We start from the raw sequence: 26,299 nt of genomic DNA on the forward strand, positions 1-26,299 counted from the left end.
GATCCGCCCACCTCGACCTCCCAATGTGCTGGGATTACAGGTGTGAGCCACCGCACCCAACCAATTTTTGTATTTCTAGTAGAGATGGGGTTTCACCATGTTGGCCAGGCTGGTCTCAAACTCCTGACCTCAAGTGATCCGCCCACCTTGGCTTCCCAAAGTGCTGGGATTACAGGTGTGAGCCACTGCGCCTGGTGAGAGGGTATTTTTTCATCTGTGTTTATGAAACAGGGTCTCACTGTCACCCAGGCTGGAGTGTAGTGGGCCAATCATGGTTCACTGCAGCCTTGAACTCCTGAACTCAAGTGAGCCTCTCACCTCTGCCTCCTGAGTAGCTAGGACTACAGGTGCACGCCACTGCAACTGGCTAATTTTTTTATTACTTTGTAAAGATGGTGGTGGGAGAGGGAGAGTCTATGTTGCCAAGGCCGGTCTCAAACTCCTTGGCTCAAGCGATCCTCTTGCTTCAGCCTCCCAAAGTGCTGGGATTACAAGCATGAGCGCCCAGCCAGAGAAGTTTTTTGTTTCACTTTTCTATCTTTTCCTCTCTGTAGTATGTATTAAGAAAACCTCCTACAACAAAAAGACAACCCAATTTTTAAACGGGCAAAATACATGAATGGATATCTTTCCAAAGAATATATACATATACATATGACCAAGAAGCAGATAAAAAGATGCTCAGCCTAGGCCGGGCGCGGTGGCTCACACCTGTAATCCCAGCACTTTGGGAGCCCGAGATGGGCGGATCACGAGGTCAGGAGATTGAGACCATCCTGGCTAACACGGTGAAACCCCATCTCTTCTAAATATACAAAAAATTAGCCGGGCATGGTGGCGGGTGCCTGTAGTCCCAGCTACTCGGGAGGCAGAGCTTACAGTGAGCCGAGATCATGCCACTGCACTCCAGCCTGGGCAACAGAGGAAGACTTCGTTTCAAAAAAAAAAAAAAAAGAGGCTCAACCTTACTAGTCATTTGGGAGATGCACATACACTAGTTTGGCTATAATAAAAAAACAAAAACAAAAACAAAAACAAAACAAAACAGAGCCAGGCACAGTGGCCCACGTCTGTAATCCCAGCACTTTAGGAGGCTGAGGTGGGTAGATCACTTGAGGTCAGGAGTTTGAGACCAGCTTGGCCAACATGGCAAAAACCAGTCTCTAGGCTGGGCACAATGGCTCATGCCTGCAATCCCAGCACTTTGGGAGGCTTATGAAGGCAGATCACAAGGTTAAGAGATTGAGAACATCCTGGCCAACACGGTGAAACCCTGTCTCTACTAAAAATACAAAAATTAGCTGGGTGTGGTGGCGCATGCCCACAGTCCCAGCTACTCAGGAGGCTGAGGCAGAAGAATCACTTGAACCTGGGAGGCAGAGGTTGCAGTGAGCCAAGATCGCATCACCACACTCCAGCCTGGCAATAGAGGAAGACTCCGTCTCAAAAAAACAGAAACAAAATCTGTCTCTATTATAAATACAAAAATTAGCTGGGCGTGGTGGTACATGCCTGTAATCCCAGCTACTTGGGAGGTTGAGGCAGGAGAATCGCTTGAACCTGGGAGATGGAGATTGCAGTTACTGCACTCCCGCCAAACTGATGAAGACTCTGTCTCAAAAACAAAACAAAACAAAACAAAACAAAAACAAAATGGAAAATAACAAGTGTTGGTGACGATGTGGAGAAACTGGAACCCTCATACAAGGTTGGTAGGAATGGAAGACAGCACAGCCACTCTGAAAAACACTTTGGTTGTTCCTCAAAAAATTAAACATAGACATACCATAGGATCAAGCAATTCCACTGCAAGATCTATTCCCCAAATAACTGAATGCAGGTAATCAAATACACATACATACATGTTAACAGCAGCTGTACTCACAATAGCTAAAAGCTTGAAATAACCCTACTGTCCATCAATAATGAATGGCTGAAGAAATTGTGAGGCTAGGCACAGTGACTCACAACTGTAATCTCAGTGCTTTGGGCACTGAGGCAGGAGAATCACTTAAGCCCAGGAGTTAAAGACCAGCCTGGGTAACACAGGGAGACCTCTTCTCTCCAGAGAAAAATAATTAGCCACATGTGGTGGCGTGCACCTGTAGTTCCAGCTACTTGGGAGGCTGAGGTGGATCATTTGAGCCTGGGAAGCGGAGGGAGCTGTGATCACACCACTGCCCTCCAGCTTGAGTGACATAGCGAGACTGTCTCAACAAAAAAAAAGAAGGAAAGAAAAATCAATTGTGGTATGTGCATACAACAGAATACTACTCAGCCATAAAAAGGACCATACATGGTCTAACCCTAGAAACATGCCAAGTAAAAGTAGTTCAATACAAATGGTGACACATTGTCTGCTTCTACTCATATGAAATATCCAGAACAGGCAAATCCCTAGAGGCCAAAAGTACATGGCTGGTTGCCAGAGACTGGGGGCAAAGTGGAATGAGGAGTTCACACAGAAGACTAGAAAGAAATTATTTAGGCAAACAGTTAGGGCAAAGAATCCTCAGCAGAGTTTTTTTTTTTTTTTTTTGAGACGGAGTCTCGCTCTATCGTCCAGGCTGGAGTGCAGTGGTGTGATCTTGGCTCACTGCAAGATCTGCCTCCCGGGTTCACGCCATTCTCCTGCCTCAGCCTCCCGTGTAGCTGGGACTACAGGCGCCCGCCACCACGCCAGGCTAATTTCTTTTCTTTTCTTTTTTTTTTTTTTGAGACGGAGTCTCGCTCTGTCGCCCAGGCTGGAGTGTAGTGGCCGGATCTCAGCTCACTGCAAGCTCCGCCTCCCGGGTTCCTGTCATTCTCCTGCCTCAGCCTCCCGAGTAGCTGGGACTACAGGCGCCCGCCACCTCGCCCAGCTAGTTTTTTGTATTTTTTAGTAGAGACGGGGTTTCACCGTGTTAGCCAGGATGGTCTCGATCTCCTGACCTCGTGATCCGCCCGCCTCGGCCTCCCAAAGTGCTGGGATTACAGGCTTGAGCCACCGCGCCCAGCCTATTTTCTTTTCATACTTTTAGTAGAGATGGTGTTTCACCGTGTTAGCCAGGATGGTTACAATCTCCTGACCTTGCGATCCACCCACCTCGGCCTCTCAAAGTGCTGGGATTACAGGCGTGAAGAATTTCTTAATTCTAACAGAAAGTAGCCCCCTAAATAATTTCTTTTCTAATAAAGAGCAGCCTGGAAACTCAAGCTGCAAACATAGATTTGGAAGATAGCTGGAAGCTTGCATGTGGGAATGCTGGTAGCTGCACCAACAGAAAAGGGGTACCTGGGAGCCAGGCATATCCAACACGGAGGCTCCATCTCCCCTTTTTTTCTACCACGTATACAGGAACTAAGAAATGGGCAACATGCGGCTGGGCAAGGTGGCTCACATCAGTAATCCCAGCACTTTGGGAGGTAGAGGTGGGCAGATCACCTAAGGTCAGGAGTCGAGACCAGCCTGGCCAAGTGGTGAAATCCTGTCTCTACTAAAAGTACAAAAAATGAGTCGGGCATGCTGGCAGGCGCCTGTAATCCCAGCTACTTGGGAGGCTGAGGCAGGAGAATCCCTTGAACCCAGGAGGCGGAGGTTGCAGTGAGCCTAAATCACGCCATTGCACTACAGCCTGGGTGACAGGGCGAGACTGTCTCAAAAAAAAAAAAAAAAAAAAAAGAAAAGAAAAGAAATGAGCAATGTGGCACAGCTCCAGGTAGAGACCCCAGCTGCATAATGAAAGATTAGCAGATACCAGAAATTCGCACCCTATGCAAACGGCACACTTATTCTAACCAGTTTTTCAGCCCCTATGTAAATCAGGCTCTGCCTCCTCACCAGCTCATCTATAAAACCTCTGCATTTTGCTGTGGACCAGCAACCATTTTTCTGGGACCCCTCTCTGTAGCAGAGAGTTATTTTCGCCATTGCCTATTAAACTTTCGTTCTCAACCTCACTCTTTTTGTGTCCCGGTCCTTGTTCTCCACGGCTGTGAGACAACAAACCTTGGGTGTGACTCAAGACAACGAGGCCGTTTCAGAATCACTGCTTAATGGGTACCGGGATCCTTACTGGGCCGACGAAAATGGAACTACACAGAAGTCACTACACAACATTGGAATGTACTAAATGCCACTGAATTGCTAATTTTAAAATAGTTATTTTTATTTTTTTGACACGGAGTCTTGCTCTGTCACCCAGGCGGGAGTGCAGTGGCAGATCTTGGCTCACTGCAAGCTGCACCTCCCGTGTTCACACCATTCTCCTGCCACAGCCTCCTGAGTACCTGGGACTACAGACGCCTGCCACCATGCCCGGCTAATTTTTTGTATTTTTGGTAGAGACGGGGTTTCATCGTGTCAACCAGGATGGTCTTGATCTCCTGACCTTGTGATCCGCCTGCCTCAGCCTCCCAAAAGTGTTGAGATTACAGGCGTGAGCCACCACACCCGACCTTAAAATGGTTAATTTTATGCAATGTGAATTTTACTGTATTTTTTAAATATCAATTTTAGTAATCCCAACAGTTTGGGAGGGTGAGGAGGCAGGTGGATGGCTTGAGTCCAAGAGTCTGAGACCAGCCCGGGCAACATAGGGACATCTCATCTCTACAAAAAATTAGGCATGTGGTCCGAGCTACTCAGGATGTTGAGCCGGGAGAATCACTTGAGCCCAGGAGGTCGAGATTGCAGTAAGCCATGATGGCCTCACTACATTCTAGTCTGGGTAACACAGCAAGACCCTGTCTTAAAAAAAAAAAATCCAGCTGGGCACAGTGGCTCACGCCTGTAATCCCAGCACTTTGGGAGGCCAAGGTGGACGGATCACAAGGTCAGAAGATTGAGACCATCCTGGCTAACACGGTGAAACCCCGTCTCTACTAAAAATGCAAAAAATTAGCCGAGTGTGGTGACACGTGCCTGTAGTCTCAGCTACTCGGAAGACTGGGGCAGGAGAACCCAGGAGGTGGAAGTTGTAGTGAGCTGAGATCACACCACCGCACTCTAGCCTGGGCAGCAGAGGGAGACTCCGTCTCAAAAGAAAAAAAAAGGAATCATCCATTCTCCACTATTATTTCAAATTGTCCAAGCAGTGAGTGTAAATGATAGAAAAACTTGGAGTGAAAAGGAATACCAAACTGACATTACAAAGAGCTACTTCCCCAAATTTTCCAAATGCAGGAAACTGCTGACAATAGCCAGCTGTATTTGAGGGGTCTTTGTCATCACCTGCCAACCTTTTCAGGGTTTATCTTTGACGACTAAACATTTCCGTGTACACAGTTTATGTTTAGATGGGAACCAAATAACAGATTATTATTTACTAAGGGCCCGTGACATGCCACGCACTGTGGAGGTAAGCACTCAACAAGCATTTCACTTATCCTTAAGACAGCCCAGTAGGGTAGACCTATTTATCCTCATTTTGCAAAAGAGGAAACTGACGCTCAACAGAGGGACTGTCTCAAGTAATGGGTGGGGCAGGAGTTGAAATGTAGCTCCCAGTTCGACGCCACGTTCGACGCCTGAAGCAATGTGGGAGAATCGCAAGGTGGCTCCCAGTCCCACACTCTCCTCACCTCTTCCTACCTGGGCTGTGGTTTTTCTGACCCGATTCTACTGTAATGGCTCTGTTTACCTGCTGGCCCTTGAGGTGCATGGTGTGGCCACACCCCTCCACTGTCTATAAGCCAGGAAAGTGCTAAATATGAACCAAGCCTCATCTCAATTCTCACAGCCGGCCTATAGGGTGGTCGTTCCATCACTCCCGACTTACGAGGAAACTGATACGCTGATGCTTCTAAGGCTCAAAAGGCGTCGAACCTGGAGCCACGCTCCCAGAGCAAGCAAAACACGACGCCACAGGTTATCTCCGCCCCGCCCCCCAGCTGAGCCTTTTTATAAGCGAGCCCTACGGGTCGCGTACAGGGCCACGCCTAGTCCCTATTTTTGGGTCCACTCCACCCCGTCGATCCTGCCAAAGCTGGTCTCGCGCGGCGCACTGTGGGAAAACCGCGGGGAGGTGCCTAAAGCGGACCCTGCCGCCTCTAACTTTAGTTGTCTTAGCTACTGCCTACAAAAGATGCGCCATTGTGGCACTTATTTTTGTAATTTTCCTCCACCAGCGGCCGAGACGAGAGCCGAAGCCTTTGAAAAAAATATTCCTAGACGGTTGTATTTCCGGGCGCATCAGGCATTCATTCGGGCAGCCTGTCCCTCCGGAGGGGTCCTTCACTCCTGGCACCTCTGGTTACGGACAACGTACAGAAGCGACTGCCAATGAGCTCCGCTGAGTAGGACAGGGGCAGGGCTAGCGCTTAAAGGAGCCGCGACCCCTTTGCAGACCAGAGGGTGACCCGGATGATGGCGGCCGGCGCGGCCTTAGCCCTGGCCTTGTGGCTACTAATGCCACCAGTGGGGGTGGGAGGGGCCGGGCCCCCGCCAATCCAGGACGGTGAGTTCACGTTCCTGTTGCCGGCGGGGAGGAAGCAATGTTTCTACCAGTCCGCGCCGGCCAACGCAAGCCTCGAGACCGAATACCAGGTAGAGGGTCGCGAGCTGGGCAGCCAGCGGAGTCAGGGAGAGGGGGCGTGGCCAAGCGGCCGGGGCGAGGCGCGCTTTAGGAGGAAGGCGGAGGAGTCCGTGCTTGGGAGCGCGGGGGCGGAGCTAGCAAGAGATGGACAGATGGGGCGGGGACGGTGTGTGGGAGCGGAAGGGGAGGGAGTAATAAGGCAGGGCTAGAGTGAGAGATCGAGTGGGCGGGGCCAACCATAAGTATAGGGAGCCTCTGAGGACAGGATTCTCGCTGGTGGGCGTGGCGATAGTGCTGATAGGTCGACTATGGGGACGTTTCCGACACATGCCTTTCTTGGGAATTAGACTAAGGAAAAAGGCTGGGCCTATCCTCTTTCGGAGGCGGAGCCAAGCGGGGGCGTGGTCAGGTAAGCTTCCATTAAGGACTTTTGATAGGTGCGTGGTCAGCTGAGAGTATGGACCCCAAGCTGTCATATCAATGAGGGTAGAGGCAAGGGGCGCAGCCACTGGGACAGGTGGGGGCGGGACCGGTTGTGGGTATGCCACCGTTCAGGTAAGCCCTTGGTGGTCTGTACTGATCAGTGTTGGTTCAGCAGTAGCCCTCTTTGGCAGGCGCCCTTGGCCTACCGCTAGCCCTCCACCCACTCTTACCTGTCCCCCAGGTGATCGGAGGTGCTGGGCTGGACGTGGACTTCACGCTGGAGAGCCCTCAGGGCGTGCTGTTGGTCAGCGAGTCCCGCAAGGCTGATGGGGTACACACGTGAGTTCAGTCCTGATGCCTTCCTGGGTTCAGTTACAGCCCTGCCCCTCCCAGGCGGCCTCAGGTTACCGCCCTGACTGCCCCAGAGTCGGCTGGCCGGCCACCCTGGTTCATGTTTGTGTGTCTGTCTGCCCAGCGTGGAGCCAACGGAGGCCGGGGACTACAAGCTGTGCTTTGACAACTCCTTCAGCACCATCTCCGAGAAGCTGGTGTTCTTTGAATTGATCTTTGACAGCCTCCAGGATGACGAGGAGGTCGAAGGATGGGCAGAGGCTGTGGAGCCCGAGGAGATGCTGGATGTTAAAATGGAGGACATCAAGGTGTGTCCCGGGTGCACTGAGGCCACTCCTTCCAGATCTCTAGGATTCATCTGGGGCGCCCCCCTTGGGCTGACCTAGCCTCCCCTCCGAAGTGGTACCCCCAACTGAATTATAGTAACAGTAGCAGCTCTTAAAATAAGTAGTTCATTTCAGGCCAGGCGCGGTGGCTCACGCCTGTAATCCCAGCACTTTGGAAGGCTGAGGTGAGTGGATCACCTGAGGTCAGGAGTTCGAGACCAGCCCGGCCAACATGGTGAAACCCCACCTCTACTAAAAATATAAAAATTAGCTGGGTGTGGTGGCGGGTGCCTGTAATCCCAGCTACTCAGGAGGCCGAGGCAGGAGAATCACTTGAACTCAGGAGGTGGAGGTTGCAGTGAGTTGAGATCACGCCACTGCACTCCAGCTGGGGCAATAAGAGCGAAACTCCGTCTCAAAAAAAAAAAAAAAAAGTTCATTTCTAGGTGTAAACCCTGGTGTAAAGGTTTAAGGAACTCATATCATAAATAACTTCATACTGTAAAACTCTATAACCACCTTGTGAAGTAGACCCCGTGCTCAAATCATCCCTATTTTACAGGTGGGAAAAGTGAGATACAGGATGGCTGAGCAACTCATGGCCACACAGACGAACTAGTAGAGTTGGTATTGAACCCACGCTGGTTTCAGCAACTATTCTCTTAACCACAAGCAAATATGTTCTGTACATTTATTAGTATTTTAAGTAACTACTTCTTTATTTTCTTTTTTTAATTTAATTTTTTTTTTTTTTTTTTGAGACGGAGTCTCGCTCTGTCACCCAGGCTGGAGTGCAGTGGCGCAATCTCGGCTCACTGCAAGCTCCGCCTCCCGGGTTCACGCCATTCTCCTACCTCAGCCTCCCGAGTAGCTGGGACTACAGGCGCCCGCCACTGCGCCCGGCTAATTTTTTTCTATTTTTTAGTAGAGACGGGGTTTCACCATGGTCTCGATCTCCTGACCTTGTGATCCGCCCGCCTCGGCCTCCCAAAGTGCTGGGATTACAAGCGTGAGCCACCGCGCCTGGCCTACTTCTTTATTTTCAAACAGATCTCTCTTGGTCACCCAGGCTGGATTGCAGTGGTACGATCTCAGCTCACTGCAACCTCTGCCTCCCAGGTTCAAGCAGTTCTCCTGCCTCAGCCTCTGGAGTAGCTGCACTACCACGCCTGACTAATTTTTGTGTTTTTAGTAGAGACAGGGTTTCACCATGTTGGCCAGACTGGTCTCAAACTCCTGACCTCAGGGGATCTGTCCACCTTGGCCTCCCAAAGTTCTGGGATTACAGGTGTGAGCTACGGCGAGGCAAGGTCTTGCTGTGTCACTCAGGCTGGAGTGCAGTGGTGTGATCATAGCCCATCGCAGCCTCCAACTCCTGGGCTCAAGCAATCCTGCCACCTCAGTGAGACTACAGGTGTGCACCACCATGCCTAATTTTTTGTTTTCTGTAGAGACGAGGTTTCACCATGCTGGCCAGGGTGGTCTTGAACTCCTGGGTTTAAATGATCCTCCTGTCTTGGTCTGTTTGCATTACACATGTAATCTTGCCTCAGCCTCCTGAATAGCTGGGATTAGTTGCGCATCACCACCCCTGGCTGATTTTTTGTAGAGATGGGGTTTTGCAATGTAGCCCAGGCTGGCTTCAAACTCCTGGGCTCAAGCGATCCTCCCACCTCAACCTTCCAAAGTGCTGGGATTACAGGCATGAGCCACCATGCTCGTCCTTGTGCATTTATTTAGGCATGAAATTTTCACAGCAGCTTGGAAGCTTATAGAAGAGGAAACAGGCTCAGATAGGTTAATTAAGTTGCTCATGGTCACACAGCCAGTGAGTGGCAGGGCGAGGATTTGAACTTAGCCTGAACAAGTCTGTGTTTGCAGCTGTACCTTCCTGGGCTAATACAGCCTCCCTCCATATCTCCCGGTTTTTTTGGTCTCTGGTTCCCGATGGGCGGAGGGAGGCCTGACCCTTCCCCTCCCTCTGCCCCGCAGGAGTCCATTGAGACCATGCGGACCCGGCTGGAGCGCAGCATCCAGATGCTGACGCTACTTCGGGCCTTCGAGGCACGTGACCGCAACCTGCAAGAGGGCAACTTGGAGCGGGTCAACTTCTGGTCAGCTGTCAACGTGGCGGTGCTGCTGCTGGTGGCCGTGCTGCAGGTCTGCACACTCAAGCGCTTCTTCCAGGACAAGCGCCCGGTGCCCACGTAGCCCCTGCCACGGAAGGAAGAACGGGACGAAGGAGGGGTAGCGGGGTGTGTGTGTATGAGACTTGGGGATCCCTCCCCAATTTTAGTTTCCTGCCAAAACGGGTGTGTGCAGTCGGGGCCTGTAGTCTGGCCCCGTGAGTCTCCTTCCGTCCTCAGTGGGCAGGGAACACCTCTGGCTTGCAGAAGGGACGGCTCAGCGGCTGCACCGACGGTCCTGGAAATCTCACATGGTGGGCACTGCAGCGTTGGAACGTGAGCCTCAGATTTCCTGGCCCCTCTACTGTAAATGTGCCTTAGCCTAAGCCTTCCAGCCTGTGTTACCGTTGCCTGGTGCGGGGCAGGGCCTAACAAGGAAAGCTGGGCCCTCCAAGCCAGGCTGAGGTCTGGTAACAGAATGCCAGGAAGGGGGCCTGGAAGACCACCTGCCTGGGCCCCTTTTCCTGCAGGGCCCCACACAGGCATGAGGGATGGCCCGGCCAAAGTCTAGGCAGAAGCCTCCTGGAACAAAGGGTGGTGTGGCCTGGGCATCGGAGTCAATAAATTATGGTCAGAAAATCACAGAGCCTGCTGACTGGGGCTCAGGGACACCAGCTAGGACAGACCGGCCCCCGAAGGGGGCAGCCAGACAGGCGGGAGGGGCTTCCCACGAAGCTCAGAAGAAAGGTCTTGCGGGAGCCGATGGAGGTGGTCGCCTGGCACAAGAGAAAAATCAGAAAGCAAAGTTTAACTGAGTCCCAGTTGGGCCACAAGGCCTGGGCTTCCCCATGAGAGGGTGAGAGAAGCAGGGCCTGAGGGTAGGAAGTGGGTGGAGCACTGGGGTCCCAGCTTCACCAGGCAGCAGCCAGGCCTGTGCACATGGGGGTGTGTGGGGCATCAGAGAACATCTGCTCCCACTCCTCCCGTGCTAAGGAAAGTAAAAGCTCTCGCCTGTATCCAGTGGCTTCCTCTGAAAGGCGACACCCAGGAAAGCAGAGCCCTCAGGGAGGTGTGAGGCGCTTATGTTTGCAGGGACCTGGGCGTCCTTATGGGAGGCCTGATGGGGGAGGTGGCGCCCACGTCCCCAGCCCGAACACTAACACAAGAGGCCCACACAGCAGCCACCAGCAGCGTCTTCCCTTTATTTTAGTTTATTAATAGGATACAGAGTGCAGGCACTTACAGTGGTCAAACCGAGCGAGGAGTGGGTGAGGTCTGCTCAGAGAGAGGCCGCCCAGGGCCCACCCCATCAGGGAGGCATGGGTGGGAGCTGAGAGGCCCCCAAGGCCCCCCCCCCCCACCACCCACATAGCCCAAGCCCAGCCACCCTGGGGGACCCAGGAGGAGGAGGAGGAGAGGAGTAGGGCAAGGCTGGCCCGGGCCAACGGCTCCGGGCCTAGCAAAGGCACCTCTGGCAGCCGAGGCTGGGCCGGGCTCAGGCTGCGTGGTTAATATGGCCAGGAAGGACTATGTACACCTCAGGCCTGGCAGCCGGGCACTACTGAACCCACTGGGCCAGGCTTGCCGCTGGGGAGCTCCTGCTAATGAGAAGTTTATATACCCCTGCACCCCAGCAAGGCCTGGGGACATAGGCACCCTTGGTGCCCCCAATTCTAGAAGGCCTGCCCTACATGGGCCTTCCCAGCCCGAGAAGACCCTGGCAGAGTCCCCCCAAGGCTGGACCCCTCATTCAGGATGGCGTCAAGGGTTCAGATCCCCCTCTGCCACCCTGAGACTCCATCCCCCAAAGTGCATCACCCCAGCGCCCCCTGCCTGGAGCTCCAGGGCCCCTTTGCGCAGTGCGGTGTCCAGCCACGCATGGGGGCCGGCCCTGGACCGGGGCCAGCGTTAAGGAAGAGGCCAGGGCTGCCCACTGGGAGCCTGGTCCCGGCATAGGGGCGGCAGAGGGCCCCAGACCACCGAAGCTCCGGCGCCGCGGGTGCGTGAGGCCCCCCCAAGAGCACGCCCCCCTCGAGGCCTAGTCGAGCAGGGATGGCTCGGCTGGGCGGATAATGGTGGGCCGGCTGGGCGCAGCAGGGGGTCTTCTGCTGCAAAGAGAATAAAGACAGGTGGGGAGGGGGAGGCGGCAGTGAGGCCGTGAGCAGGAGGCAGGCCTGGGTTGAGGACCCAGCCCCCACCCACACACCACCCCACGGTGTTCACCAGACTGACCTCCGCAAGCCACCAAGGCGTTGGGGAGGAGTGCCAAACCCAGGCATCGACTCGCCTGCTGTTTGACCCTCGGTGAGGCCCCTGCCCTCCCTGGGCCTCAGCTTCCCCACTGGAGAAGTGGGGAGAATAAAGCCTGGCCCACGGGGTAGGCTGAGGCAGGCAGGGGTAGGAAGGAGAAGGAGGTAAACAGTGGGAGGAGATGCCCAGCGTGAGGGTTCCCCAGCTGCCTGGTGGCGCACCCCAGTGGGCAGAGGGCAAGCTGGAAGCTACTCTGAGACACTGAACAAGCCTCTTGACCTATCTGGGCCTGTTTTCCTGTGAGCCAAACAGGGATGAGGGCGATTCCTCCACTCTAGCAGCTGGGCACGTGGTGAGAGCTCACTTGGAGGAAGTAAGACAGGAGGACAGACCCCAGGGTGCAGGCAGTTGGGGTGGAGGGCAGAGGGTCAGCCTTACCTGGGTACTCCTGGGGGGATCCCTGGGGGGATCCGAACAGGCCGAGATGGGATCTGAGGTGGGGCTGGGAAGAGGTCATTGTTGGCAAACATGCTCTGGGGTCCAGGCCGGGATGGGATTGGGGGCGCTGAGAAGGAGGCTGCTGCCCCCACAGGCACAGGAATCAGGGGGGGCCCTGGAGTGGGGCCCCTCACCGCTGGGGGCCGGCCGGGGGGGTGTATGCTGGACACCGGTCGGCGCTGTGGAGTGGGGCTGTGAGGAAGGAGAGGCTGTGAGCTACAGATACAGATGGAGTAGGAGCCCCCGCCATGCCACTGTGGCTGCCAGAACTTGAGGTGGGGGCTGGCTGGGGGGGACAGTGCAGGTGCAGTGGGATCCTCCCACCCCAACCTGAGCGCTAGTCCCACCTTCCCTTGCCCTCGGCCCCCAAGGACTCCTGTTGCCCTCTGACCTCATCCCCACAGCCCCCACACGGCCAGACACTTCGCACTCACAGGGCCCCCTCAGGCCTTGGGCCTGGGATCCACCCTCACAGACAAAGACACTTCCAGAGTCCTCCAGATCAAGCCCTAATGCCTCCAGGGGCCGTGGAACCTGCAAGCCCTGTCCAGACACCCAGGTTCCCTCCTGGGCCTCCGCACCTGCTGCCTGCAGGCCTGGATACGATGTCCTCCCCCTAGGGAACGCCATGGTTCCCCAAGGGCTCTGCAGGGCAGCCCCCTCTGAGGTTCCCTGCCCGACGGCCTCAATGGACAACTCAGGGGCGGCGGCAGCTCTGGCCACGCCTTGCATTTGCCCCTCCAGAGCCTCCCATCTGCCCTTCTCTGTGATTGAGGAGGCTCGTCTCTCTCCTGTGGCTGCTGTCCCTCCAGCCTCTTACCCCGGCTTCCATTTGGGCTGTGCCGATGGAAGACGCCCGCAGAGGCAGGCAGGGTATTCATTCACAAGGTCCTGCCCTAGAGCTGCGGGGCTGGCTGGCCCCCATACCCTTTCTCTCCCTTCTCCGGCCGCAGCAGGGCAGCAGCTCCCACAGTGCCCAGCCCTGGGTGCCACCCCTTCTCCTGCCCACCCTTGGGTTGTGTCCTGTTTCCTGCCAGGACCCTGCAGGACACACAGGAAGGCCAGGAACCTGCAGGCCGAATGCTTGAGGGCAGGGGAACCAGGATTCCGGACCTGTGGCTGCTGGCGCTCTGGAGCCAGGTGTCGTCGACGGGCGGGGGTACGGGCGTGGACACGGTGCTGGTGCTGATGTCGCCGATGATGTTGAGCGCCTCCTTGAGGGCATGGTACATGCGCAGCATGTCGTCCCGCCGCTGTGCTTGGTCGGCCGACTCCTCCATGAGGCTGCTCTGGTCCGCTGAGGAGTATAGGTAGGCCAGAAGCTCGTGGTGGATGAAGGCCTTCGTCTGTGGGCAGGGGTTGGGGAGGGTCAGGCTTGCACATCACCCAACCCAGAACCCACAGTGATTGCTGGAAAAACATCTCCCACAGGGCGGGGCCACCCCCAGACTTTTTTGCAATTCTCCTGCTTCAGCCTCCCGAGTAGCTGGGACCACAGGTGCGTGACACCATGCTTGGCTAATTTTTGTAATTTTTGTAGAGATGGGGTTTCACCATGTGGCCCAGGCTGATTATGAGATTCTTATTCAACTTACTTCTAGTATCTTGCCTCTTCTATTGATATCTTTTCTCCTGTTTTAGCTTATTTATTTATTTATTTCCTTAACCTTGGCAGAATAATCCTGTTATATCTTTTTTTTTTTTTTTTGAGATGGAGTCTCGCTCTGTCGCCCAGGCTGGAGTGCAGTGACGCGATCTCAGCTCACTGCAACCTCTGCCTCCCGGGTTCATGCCATTCTCCTGCCTCAGCCTCCCAAGTAGCTGGGACCACAGGCACCTGCCACCACGCCCAGCTAATTTTTTTTGTATTTTTAGTAGAGACGGGGTTTTACCGTGTTAGCCAGGATGGTCTCGATCTCCTGACCTCATGATCCGCCCGCCTCAGCCTCCCAAAGTGCTGGGATGACAGGCGTGACCTACCGCGCCCGGCCTCATTTTTGTATTTTTAGTAGAGGTGGGGTTTCACCATTTTGGCTAGGCTGAGTCTTGAACTCCTGACCTCAAGTGATCCGCCTGCCTTGGCCTCCCAAAGTGCTGGGATTACAGGCCTGAGGCACCGCACTCAGCTGCCTCCTTCTCATTTTTAGTTCTCCACTCACATTGTTGATCATGAGGTGCATGATGGTCTTTGGCATGAGGTCGCGGATGGACTTGTTGATAATGGCCACGTACGAGTCCACCAGGTTGCGAATGGTCTCCACCTGCCGCTCCAGTTGGGGGTCCATGGAGAAGGTGTTCTCCTGGGCTCCGTCCTCATTTTCTGCCTGCAAGTGGGAGGGGAGGTGCTGAGGGGTGACTGTGGCCTGGGGCAAGTCCTGGTTCTCTGGAAACCATCTGCTCTATTGTCCGACCAATAACTGACCCCAGGCTGGCCCCTGACAGCCCCACTGGTACCAGGTAGGCCTGCCTGCCCCGGGCCAGAGCTGCCCAAACAATGGGGTGACGCTGGCTGATGCTGGGGTGGATCCCCTCACCTGGGTATTGGAACATCGTTTTTTTTTTTTTTTTTTTGTTTTTTTTTTTGACACAGTCTTGCTATGTCACCCAGACTGCAGTGCAGTGGCACAAACACGGCTCACCACAGCCTCGACCTCCCGGGTACAGCTCAAGTGATCCTCCCACCTCAGCCCCCTGGAGTAGATGGGATTACAGGGGTGCGCCACCACACCTGCGTATGTTTGTATTTTTTGGAGAGACAGGGTTTTGCAACATTGCCCAGGCTGCTCTCGAACTCCTGGGTTCAAAGGATCTGCCCGCATCGCCTCCCAAAGTGTTGGGATTACAGGTGTGAGCCATCACACCCAACCTTAGGACATTTTATTTTATTTTTGAGATGGAGTCTCGCTCTGTTGCCCAGGCTGGAGTGCAATAGCACGATCTCAGCTCAATGCAACCTCCACCTCCCGGGTTTAGGCGATCTCCTGACTGAGCCTCCCAAGTAACTGGAATTACAGGCATGTGCCACCATGCCCAGCTACTTTTTGTAGTTTTAGTAGAGACGGGGTTTCACCATGTTGGCCAGGCTGGTCTCGAACTCCTGAGCTCAAATGATCTGCCCGCCTCAGCCTCCCAAAGTGCTGGGATTACAGGCGCGAACCATCCAGCGCGCCCGGCAAGACATTTTAATATTGGGGCCGAGGGTGGCGATGTTCACTCCACCTCAGGATGGAGGGGAAAAGAGAGGAGAACAAAGAAGGTGGTACCCCGTCCCCTGCGTGCCCTGGTCACTGGCTTCCGTGAGGGAACATTCTGGGCCCTGATGACAAAGTATCTTCAAGTTCTCCTTTGCTTGCTCAAGTGGGCATCTGCTACATGATTTCAGAGACTCCTGGCTAACATGGCCTGAAAATGACCTGTCCTGGGGAAAGCCAGCTCTGCTTCCTCTCCCAGGTGGGGGCTGCTGGGCCGCCGCTGCACAGAGCGGCTCCTCACCTGGTCCTTCTCAGGGTAGACGCCGGCTCGGAGGAACGAGGCCTTCCAGCTGTCCACGTCCTCCTGGGAGTCACAGGCCAGCTCGATCTGCCGCAGGTCCTTGTAGACGTTTCTGCGGGGGGAGGGAGAGGAGCAGGCTTGACCCTGCCATGGGTCTGGCAGACCACCGGGAGGAGTGGGCTCTAGGGGTCTTTCTGACTGATCAGGAACCCAAACCCAACCCAGGCTTCACCCGGTCATGCCGAGGGATCACTGTGAGTGATGCCTACACAGAAGAGCACTGTGCACAAGCTCAGCAAGTGTCTGTGTTTCTTTATTTCTGTTGGATTAGCTGACTCTTCTCCTTTCCTAGGCCCCCAGAAGTGGGCATGTGACCCTTGACACCCACTGTAGCTGTGAAGCTCCCACTGGGGCATTTTCAGGAAAGCCCAGAACAGCACTGTCCACCAGAAATTTATTATTATCATTATTATTATTATTATTATTGAGACGGAGTTTCACTCTTGTTGCCCAGGCTGGAGTGCAATGGCGCTATCTTGGCTCACCGCAACCTCCACCTTTCAGGTTCAAGGGATTCTCCTGCCTCAGCCTCCCAAGTACCTGGGATTACAGGCATGCGCCACCACTACTGGCTAATTTTTGTATTTTTAGTAGAGACAGGGTTTCTCCATGTTGATCAGGCTGGTCTCGAATTCCTGACCTCAGGTGTTTCGCCTACCTCGGCCTCCCAAAGTGCTGGGATTACAGGCATGAGCCACCTCACCCGGCTGTGTGTTTTTTTAAAAAAAAATTTTGGCTGGGCACAGGGGCTCACGCCTGTAATCCCAACACTTTGGGAGGCCGAGGCAGGAGGATCAACTGAGGTCAGAAGTTTGAGACCAGCCTGGCCAACATGGTGAAACCCCGTCAATACTAAAATAAAAAAAAATTAGCCAGGAGTGGTGGCACATTCCTGTAGTCCCAGCTACTTGGGAGGCTGAGGCAGAAGAATCACTTAAACCTGGGAGGTGGAGGTGAGGTTGCAGTGAGCCGAGATTGTGCCACTGTCTCCAGCCTGGGCGACAGAGTGAGACTTCGTGTCAAAACAAAACAAAACAAAAAAATTTTTGTAAAGGTTAGGCATGGTGGTTCACACCTGTAATTCCTGCACTTTGGGAGTATGAGACAGGGGGATTGCTTGAGCTCAGAAGCTGGAGACCAGCCTGAGCAACACAGAAAGATCCCCATATCTACAGAAAATACAAAAATTAGCTGGGCATGGTGGCGTGCACCTGTAGTCCCAGCTACTTGGGAGGCTGAAGTGGGAGGATCACTTAAGCATGGGAGGTGGAGGCTGCAATGAGCTGAGATCACGCCACTGCACTCCAGCCTGGGTGACAGAGCAAGACTCCGTCTCAAAAAAAAAAAAAAAAAAAAAAAAAAAAAAAAAAAGAACCAGGGTCTCAAAGCTGGGAGATAAATGGAATGGATGCTAAACAATGCTTGCAGATGGTGGTCTATAGGCCAGGCCCTGTGCCACATGCCACGCATGTTTTCCTGTCCCACATGCCGGTGTGGTTGAGACAGCCAAGCTGCCCCCAAAGTCTTTAAGTGAGACTTGGGTTTGTGGTCAGCAAGTGGCTGCCCTGAAACGACCTCTGGATGGGGTTGTGAGGGGAGAGGCATGCCCTTGTAGTTCCTCCTGTCTTCCTTTCTGCTGCTGCCTGGAACATCATCACAATGGCCGGAGCCTGGGCAGCCATTTTGGGCAAAGAAGTAGAAGTCAGGGTTTTGGGCCAGGCATGGTGGCTCATGCCTGTCATCCCAGCACTTTGGGAGGCCGAGGTGGGTGGATCACTTGAGGTCGGGAGTTTGAGACCAGCTTGACCAATATGGAGAAACTCTGTCTCTACTAAAAATAAAAAATTATCCAGGCATGGTAGTGGATGCCTGTAATCCCAGCTACTCGGGAGGCTGAGACAGGAGAATCGCTTGAACCCAGGAGGCAGAGGTTGTGGTGAGCTGAGATCGCACCATTGCACTCCAGCCTGGGCAACAAAAGTGAAACTCTGTTTCAAAAAAAAAAAAAAAGAGTCAGGATTTCGTGGCAGGACTGTCCTACCGCAGAGCTCGGGTTCTGCACACCAGGTGGAATCCTGAGGAACATGCAGGGCCTGGATCCCGATCCCTGTGGAGCTGCTCCGCTTTGCCTGGGATACTAAAGTCTGAACTCGATTTACATAAAAAACCATCAACCATCTATCTTGTTTTTGCAGCTATTACTCTGGGTTTCCTGAACCTGCTCTTAAAAGATGTGTCAGGTAATATCGTCACCCTCCCTGTAGAGGAGGCACACGGCTCAGGGACCTGGGACAGCTGCCAGGTGCCATACAGCCAGGAGCAAGCCTAGAAGAGCTATGAAGGTTTTCAGGGCCAGCTAGTGGACAAATGGATCTCAGAGCTTTAGGCCAGCCAGAGCAAAGCAGGAGGGAACCAGGAGACTCAGCTGGAGTTGGTGGGTGTAGCCTAGCAGTCATCAAGGAGGTGCTGGGGCCAGCAGGGAGGATGTCAGTGCCTGCCTACGGGTCTCAGGATACCACCGGGCCTTTGCTGACAGCTAAGCCCTGACTCAGGTGGGCCCTGCTTCCTGGATGAGCACGATTGTGTTGAGCATGGGAGGAGCCCTCCTGCCAGCCGGGTCTCTTCCTGAGAGCAGTGTCTCTGCTAAAGTCTCCAGCCACTGCTTCATGGGACAGATGTACTGTGAGCTTCCTGGGGCCTCCCATTCTCCAGCTTCACTCTCCTGGGAGCTCATCTGGTTTCATCCCTTGAAATACCGTCTACGCGATGGTGATTGCCCAGTTCACATCCCAGACTGGAGCTCGTTCCTGGACGTCACACTCCTCGATCTATCCAGGTGCCTGCCTGATGCGCCCTCTCCCTTGGCATGGACTAAACGGAGCTCTTGGCTGTCTCCAGGTCTACCCTGCCGCTGCCTTCCCCACCTCGGCCAATGGCAGCAGCCGGGCAGTGCCGGAGCTCAGGCCCAGGTACTCAGGGTCACCATCAGTGCCTTTCTCTCTCATATCCATGCCCACCAGGGCTCTGCCTGACTCTTCTACCCAGAATCTGCACCCTTCTTCCCTATGGGGTGTGGCCCCATCATCGCCCACTTGGACGACGCAGTGGCCTTTGCCCTGGTCCCCGGTCTCCCACCCTCTCATACTGTTTCCCTCTCAGCCACCAGAGGGCGCCTGCAAGCACCTGAGCCAGGTCCTGGTTACCCTGTGCTCAGAACTCTCCATGTTCCCACCTGACTTGGACCCTGCCTTCATCCTCATCTCTGCCCAGAGAGGTCACCTCTGACCCAGCACCGGAAGCATCCCTGGCATTTGCTGTTTCTCACCCGACTCCCTTTCTAGAAGTTCGGTCCCAAGGGCAGGGGCTGCTGACAGCCAGGTGCTCAGTGAAGGCTGTGGAGTGTGAAAGAGGCCGTTGGTCTTCACCCCGAGCCCTCCCCGGGACCCTGGGGCCCTCACCTCTGCTCCGTGTTGAAGATGGCGAACACGTGCTTGTTGGACATGAAGCCCTTCTCCACGTCACGTATCTTGAGGTTGTCCAGAGGCAGCATGTACTTCTTCTCTTTCTCCTGAGGGTGGACGGAAAAGAGTCACCCTGTGCTGTCCATGTGACAACTCAGGATGCCCCAGGCCAGAGCGTGCAGCATGCGCCACCACCAGCCCCAGGGGCTTCGTAATGCTGGTCGCTGCTGTGGATGAGCCCATCTGCCAGCCCCTCCCCGTCCGTCACTCTGTCCCAGCCACGCTGCCCTCCATGATGCTCCCTGAGTATCCCAGGTGGGTTCCTACCCCAGGGCCTTTGGACGACCCAGGCCACTGCCTGATCCAGACACCTGCATGGCTCCCTCTTGCCCTAACTCCACCCGCACCTTCCCCACTTCCACCCTCCTTTCCCCTCACACAACACATCACGTATTCTGCGCTTGCTGACCTAGGTGCCTGACTGCCTGTGCTTATTGACCTAGATGGCTGACTGCCACTGGACTGACTCAGTTTCTCCTGTTGAGTTCACTGCTGACATATGGCTGACTGCATGTGCAACAAAACCACCCCTCACCTTGCGTGGAGTGAGTGGAACTTTTATCTGGGCTCCATCTTTGAAACGAGCCTAGGAGTGTTACCTCTGTGATGCCATTTTACAGAGGTGAAGACTGAGGCAGAGAGGAGCAGGGCTGAGATTTCAACCTTGGCCGCTTTAGGACATCTCAGGGCTGGATAGCTGATGCCTGGGCCAGGTGCTGCAGAAGTCTTACTCCCTTTTTTTATTATTATTATTATCATTATTTTAATAGAGATGGGGTCTCACTATGTTGCCCAGGCTGGTCTTAAACTCCTGGGTTCAAGCGAGCCTCTCAAAGTGCTGGGATTACAGGTGTGCGCCACCGCACCTGGCCCTATCACTTGCTTTCGAAGGATGGCCGTGTTCAGGAAGCACCAACCAAGTGCCGGGTATGGCTGCCCAAAATGCTAGGGGGGCAGCTCAGAGGAGCCTGGCCCCTCAGCCACGGGCAAGGGGCTGGCCAGTCACGGAGCTGGGGATGGCACCCTGGAGCCCCATGCTCACCCAGTGACATGTGTGCCCACCCACCACAGCAGTAGCTCTTGGGGACCCATGCCATGCACTGCTTCGTCTCAGTTCACGGATCCCTCCCAGCTCAGAGAGGGAAGCTGGCTGCCCAAGGCCACATGGCAGGCAGCGCAAGCCACAGCAGGACTTCAGAGGCCAGGTCCCTGTGACCCAAAGCCCAGTCCTCTCCACAGTGCCCCTGGCCTTTCTTCTCCCTGGGCCATCTCTGGAAACTCCTCTCATGTCCCCTCACTGTGCTGCCCCAGCACAAAGCCTAACCTGCCTGCCGCCTCCAAGTTTAAGAGCAGCCACAGTGACTGTGGAGAAGGTGGCTGGGGCTCCCTGGAAAGTGGGGGCCGGCTGGGAGAGTCAGGACTTTGCAAGGGGAGCCAGGATGAAGCAGTGGGCTTGGCACATGGGCTCAGTCTCAAGGCGTCAGGAGCTCAGCATGGTTGAGGTGATGCCAGCCCTGCCCTTTCCTGGCCGTGTGCCCTTAGGCAAGCCACTTCCACCATCCCCCCATCTGCACCTCGGTTTCCTCATCTGTCCAAGGAGGACGGAGGAGCTCGGTGCCCGCTGCAGAGCTGGTGCCCATAAGCACCCGGGATTTTCTTTGGTTGCTCTTGTGAGTGGCTCCAGAATTAGCCTTCTAGGCAAGGAAGCAGCAGGGCAGAGCATAGGAAGAGGGGCCCAGCGGCCGTGGAGGGAGCAGAGCGTAGAAGAGCGGCCCGGTGGCCATGGAGGGAGGGACGCCGCTGCAGACCCAAGGGAGGGAGGGTGTTGAAGAAGGCCCGTACCCCCCATCCCAGGCAAGGTTGGGTAACACAGGGCCTGAGTCCCTCCTGCTTCTCAGGGAAGAGTTTTGGGGGCTTTAGAAGGGGCCAGGGGAGGGGGCTCTGCAGAAGCCCTGCCCCCCGCCCGGACGTTTGCCCAAGGGCCTTTGCTGCCCTGACTCTATCGTGTCATGCGGCCGGAAGCATCCGTCCAGCGGGGCCAAGTAACTGAGTCACAGGCCATTCCAGCTAACGCCACATCTGGAACTGTTTACAGAGTGCGATTCTGCCCAGAAAGCAGTGGCCGCCTTCCTGGGGCTGCCGGCACGCACACTCGCACACGCACACACGCGCGCACACACACACACACAGAGGCATGTGTGCGCCCCTCCTCCCCACCCCCGACCCCCAGAGAGTCAGACTTTCTCCTGAGCCCAGAAGCCACGATCCCAAACCCTGCCTCCTGCCTCCGCCTCCCCCACTCTTTAGGATTTCCTGAAAACCCAGAACTTTCTCCAGATGCAAGCCGGCCCCAGCCTTGCCACGTCAGAAGGGACAGAGCGGATCGTCTCGGGAGGAGTGGTGGTTTCCCTGGCTGCTCAGAGGTGCTCAGGCACGGCCTGGCCTGGTGGCTCCAGCGTCTGCCTGGGGGGTTCTGCGGGATGGACAGCCGGCCTCGCCAACCCAGTGTTCAGACTACCTGTTCAGGAGGCTCTCAACGTGTACAGTAGTCTGCACATTGGTTAGGCTGGGCTTGGGTGAGCGGCGCGTCGAGACAGGCCCCCCAAACTCGCCGGCAGGTGAGTCTCATTTTCCACCACCCCGTTTCCCACTGCGGTGAAGCCTGACATAGAAGATTCGAGGGCCTAGGTGGGAGAAGAGGTGCTGGGGAAAGGCAGAGGGAGCCCTGAGGCCGGCCGAGGGGTTGGGGGCCCTGGCCCTATCAGTCCGCCATCCCCACCCCATGGCTGTAAACGTCTTCTCGTTTAATCTTTAAATAAAGAGATACTGATATCTTGCGTCTCACTGAGGCATCTAAGAGGGTGGCCTGATCCTCAGGGGTGGCTGCCACGTGTGTGACTCCAAGGGTCCCTGCTGGGATCCTAACTTGGGTGGTGGTGGGGGACAGGTTCCATGGCTACCCCCTCCTGACTAGAGCCTGCTTTGTGTCTGGGGCGCACACAGGGCCCCTTTCATGGGTCGGCTGTTTCTCATTACGGCCGGTGCCCGGCCCTTCTCCCACCGCTGCTCCAGACTCCAATCTGGGGCTCCACAGGAGGGTCGGGGGCTCTGGCTTTCAACCCTGAGATGAGGAAAACACAAAGGCCCCCTCATGTGAGAGAAGAGATCTGAAAACTAGACTTGCAGTGCTGCCAGGCAGAGAGCTGGCAGGGTAAGGTTCAGGCCCAGAGGCTCCTCCAGGGCTCGCCGCCCCAGGCCTGGCACTCCCATCCAGGGGACCCTGGAAGGTCCCCACAGCCCTAAGCTGAAAGGCAGGGGACCAGCTCTCAGCCGGCCCAACAGCCCACACGCCACAGCGCAGGCTGCTTTCTGACTGCAAGGCGGAAAGAGCGGAGGAAAAGTGAAAGGCACCCCACCCCACCCCGGCCATTTTGAGGAGCCATCCAATCCGGACACGTGAGTTCCTGGAGGAGCGTGAGGCGGGGAGAAGGCTGCAGACCACGCCTGGCCCCATACTCCTCCCGCATCCCAACCCCATGAGGTTCGCTGGATCTGAGGTTCTGGAAGGTTCCACATGGACCCCAGAAATGCTTGCATGGTGGTTCAGCAGACTCCACCACCCTGGGTTAAGAAATAGCACCCCAGAGTCCCACAGAGGCCTCAGGGCTCCTGAGGCTTCAGGAACATTCCAGAGATGAGCGTCTGGTCTCGTGTGGAGTGGGATGACCCTTTCACCCCAGCGCCCTCAGTCAAGGGGACATCAGGCCTGGGCTGTGGCGGCGGTGTCTGGATGTCGGGCTGGGGTGTCCCTCAGGTCAGGGAGCATGGGCCTGCAGACGTGCACTGGAGAAGCGTCCACCCCAGAGGGGACCCTCCCCGGCTCCCCAACATGGGGCAAGTCACTGCTCAGAGCCTTAGACAGGGGTGACCACAGAGCCACCCGAATGGCAAGCATGAGGGTTTCCTCACGGGGAGCAGGGTTCTCCTCAAGTGTGACCTCAGTGGGCTCTCTTAGCCAATGAGCCCAGCACAGAGCAGGGGTTCACAGCCACGAGGCCCTCCTCTCTTTGCTCCTTCCTGGGGCCAGCCGGGGCCCTCCAACCTGCCTTCTCTCTAAGCCTGGAACTTCCAAGCCAAGTCCTGCCTGTCCTGGGGCTGAGGTGGCTGCCAGCAAGCCCCCAGTCGGGGGTACTCCCAAAGGGCATTCCCTCAAACCCAAGGGGAAGCCAGGCAGGCAGGGTGGCTCCAGGGGCCTCAGGCAACCCCAGCCTCTCCACTGAGGTTGCCTGGACTGAGATGGTGGCTGTGCCATCCCAGGGACCATGGGGACTGGCCAGCTGGCCCTGCACCTGACACAGCCTCCAGCTCCTCCTCTGTGCACTGGGGGTAGGTGGGTAGGTTCCCTCCTACAGAGAGGAGCTGGGAGGACTTGATACTGGTAGCCACCAGGACAAAACCTGGGACACATGCGGTGAGCCAAGCACAGTGCTGGGCTCAAGTACCAGAACTCCCCCACTGGCTCCTGCAGCCCAGAGGGGACAGGCCACAGTCCTGACTTTATAGGTGGGGAGACGAGACACGAAGGGTTGATGCCACTCAATCGATATCCTGGTGAATTCTAGGTGTCAAGCCCCAGCTGTCACGCTCAGAAACAACCAATATCCACTTCCTTCTTAGAAAGTGCTGGAACTGTTAGCTGGACTCACAGTTCCCACACACAGAGGCCCTTCTTCCCCTTCTTCGGGCTGCTAGAGGTTACATGGTGATGAGCATGGGGCAGCCATTTTAAACTATGAAGGGAGCCCTGTGTTAAGGTGGCAACAGGAGAGGCAGAGCCAGGCCCTGGACAGCCTCGCAGCACAGGATCACCAAGCTCACTGAGACGTGAGCAAGAAAGAGACTTCATCTCTTTAAGTGCCTTCGTTTTGGGCCTCTATTACAGACGCAAATCCACTGCCCACGTAACACAGCCATGGCTCACGGGACAGCCTGCGGTCTTCTCCCGGAGCAACCAGGACACTGAGAGAAACACAGCTCCCTTTGCCAGGGACTCTTGAAAGCCAACCTGGACCTCATCAGAGTAGCAACAAGCTGTCACACAGAAGTGGCTTCCCTTCCAGGCCACTAAGCCATGGTTACGTCAAGAGAATTAAGCAAGAAATGGGTTGATCAGGGCCATAAAAGAGAATGAGATCCTGTCATTTGCAGCCACATGAATGGAACTGGAGGCCATTATGTGAAGTGAAATAAGCCAGGCACAAAAAGACAAATCTTGCATGTTGTCATTCATACATGGGAGGTAAAAAAAGGTAGAAGAGGGGATCTCCCAGAGGTGGAGAGTAGAAGGATAAATACTAGAGGCTGGGAAAGGTGGGGATAGGTAAGGGGTAAAGAGAGGTGGGCTAATGGGTACAAATATACAGTTAGAGAAAAGGCATTAACTTCTATTGTTCAACAGCAAAGTAGGGTGACCGCAGTTAAGACTATAGTTAACAATTGTCTGGTGGTTTTTTTTTTTTTTTTTTTTGAGATAGAGTTTCATTCTTGTTGCCCAGGCTGGAGTGCAATGACACAATCTCAGCTCACCGAAACCATGCCTCCCAGGTTCAAGCGATTCTCCCACCTCAGCTTCCCAAGTAGCTGGGATTACTAGTATGTGCCACCACGGCAGGCTAATTTTGTATTTTTAGTAGAGACGGGGTTTCTCCATGTTGGTCAGGCTGGTCTTGAACTCCTGACCTCAGGTGATCCACCCGCCTTGGCCTCCCAAAGTGCTGGGATTAAAGGCGTGAGCCACCGCACCCAGCCTTCTTTTTTTTTTTTGAGACGGAGTCTCTCACTCTGTCACCCAGGCTGGAGTGCGGTGGCGCGATCTCAGCTCACTGCAACCTCAACCTCCCCGGTTCCAGTGATTCTCTTGCCTCAGCCTCCCAAGTAGCTAGGATTATAGGTGCCTGATACCACACTTGGCTAATTTTTGTATTTTTAGTAGAGAAGGGACTTCACCATGTTGGCCAGGCTGGTCTCGAACACCTGACCCCAGGTGATCCACCCACCTCAGCCTCCCAGAGTGCTGAGATTACAGGCATGAGCCACCATGCCCAGCCAACAATGTATTGTCTGTTTCTTCTTCTTTTTTTTTTTTTTTTTTTGAGATGGAGTCTCACTCTGTCGCCCAGGCTGGAGTGCAGTGGCTGGATCTCAGCTCACTGCAAGCTCCGCCTCCTGGGTTTACGCCATTCTCCTGCCTCAGCCTCCCGAGTAGCTGGGACTACATTAGCTGGGACTACAGGCGCCCGCCACCTCGCCCGGCTAGTTTTTTGTATTTTTTAGTAGAGACGGGGTTTCACCGTGTTAGCCAGGATGGTCTCGATTTCCTGACCTCGTGATCCGCCCTTCTTGGCCTCCCAAAGTGCTGGGATTACAGGCTTGAGCCACTGTGCCCAGCCATTTTTTTTTTTTTTTTTTTTGAGACAGGGTCTTACTCTGTGGCCCAGGCTGGAGTGCAGTGGTGCGATCACAGCTCACTACAGCCTCCATCTCCTGGGCTCAAGTGACTGACCCTCCCACTTCAGCCTCCTGGGTAGCTGGGACTACAAGTATTCGCCACTATGCCCAGCTAATTTTGAGTTTTAAGAGACAGGGTGATGCTATGTTGCTCAAACTGGTCTTGAACACCTGAACTTAGGCCATCCTCCCACCTTGGCCTCCCAAAGTGCTGGGATTATAGGCCTGAG

At 55.0% G+C, this 26,299-nt stretch overlaps 2 protein-coding genes across 9 annotated transcripts in view; one reads left to right on the forward strand and one right to left on the reverse strand.

The window, feature by feature from the left end:
- The first annotated feature begins 6,228 nt into the window (after nucleotides 1-6,228).
- Nucleotides 6,229-10,383, forward strand: TMED1 (transmembrane p24 trafficking protein 1). The gene is made up of 4 exons (XM_007995248.3): nucleotides 6,229-6,526; nucleotides 7,180-7,277; nucleotides 7,414-7,597; nucleotides 9,608-10,383. The coding sequence occupies exons 1-4, from the start codon at nucleotides 6,344-6,346 to the stop codon at nucleotides 9,824-9,826; spliced, it is 684 nt and encodes a 227-aa protein (XP_007993439.1). The 5' UTR covers nucleotides 6,229-6,343; the 3' UTR covers nucleotides 9,827-10,383.
- The window catches only part of DNM2 (dynamin 2), a 111,435-nt gene continuing 94,475 nt past the window's right edge, over nucleotides 9,340-26,299 (reverse strand). For 4 of the 8 annotated variants that reach the window (XM_007995250.3, XM_007995255.3, XM_007995249.3 and 1 more), the window contains 6 exons: nucleotides 19,500-19,609; nucleotides 15,982-16,093; nucleotides 14,649-14,813; nucleotides 13,603-13,835; nucleotides 12,430-12,681; nucleotides 10,924-11,849 (listed from right to left, as the gene is read on the reverse strand). In XM_007995250.3, the coding sequence (XP_007993441.1) occupies nucleotides 11,780-11,849; nucleotides 12,430-12,681; nucleotides 13,603-13,835; nucleotides 14,649-14,813; nucleotides 15,982-16,093; nucleotides 19,500-19,609 (942 nt within the window). In that variant the 3' untranslated portion in view covers nucleotides 10,924-11,779. Of the gene's footprint in view, nucleotides 10,518-10,923; nucleotides 11,850-12,429; nucleotides 12,682-13,602; nucleotides 13,836-14,648; nucleotides 14,814-15,981; nucleotides 16,094-19,499; nucleotides 19,610-26,299 lie in introns of those variants that run through there. The other 4 variants (XM_007995252.3, XM_007995251.3, XM_007995256.3 and 1 more) reach the window with 2 other exon arrangements.

The sequence above is a fragment of the Chlorocebus sabaeus genome, chromosome 6 (genome assembly GCF_047675955.1).
Source record: "Chlorocebus sabaeus isolate Y175 chromosome 6, mChlSab1.0.hap1, whole genome shotgun sequence".
Classification (NCBI taxonomy): domain Eukaryota; kingdom Metazoa; phylum Chordata; class Mammalia; order Primates; family Cercopithecidae; genus Chlorocebus; species Chlorocebus sabaeus.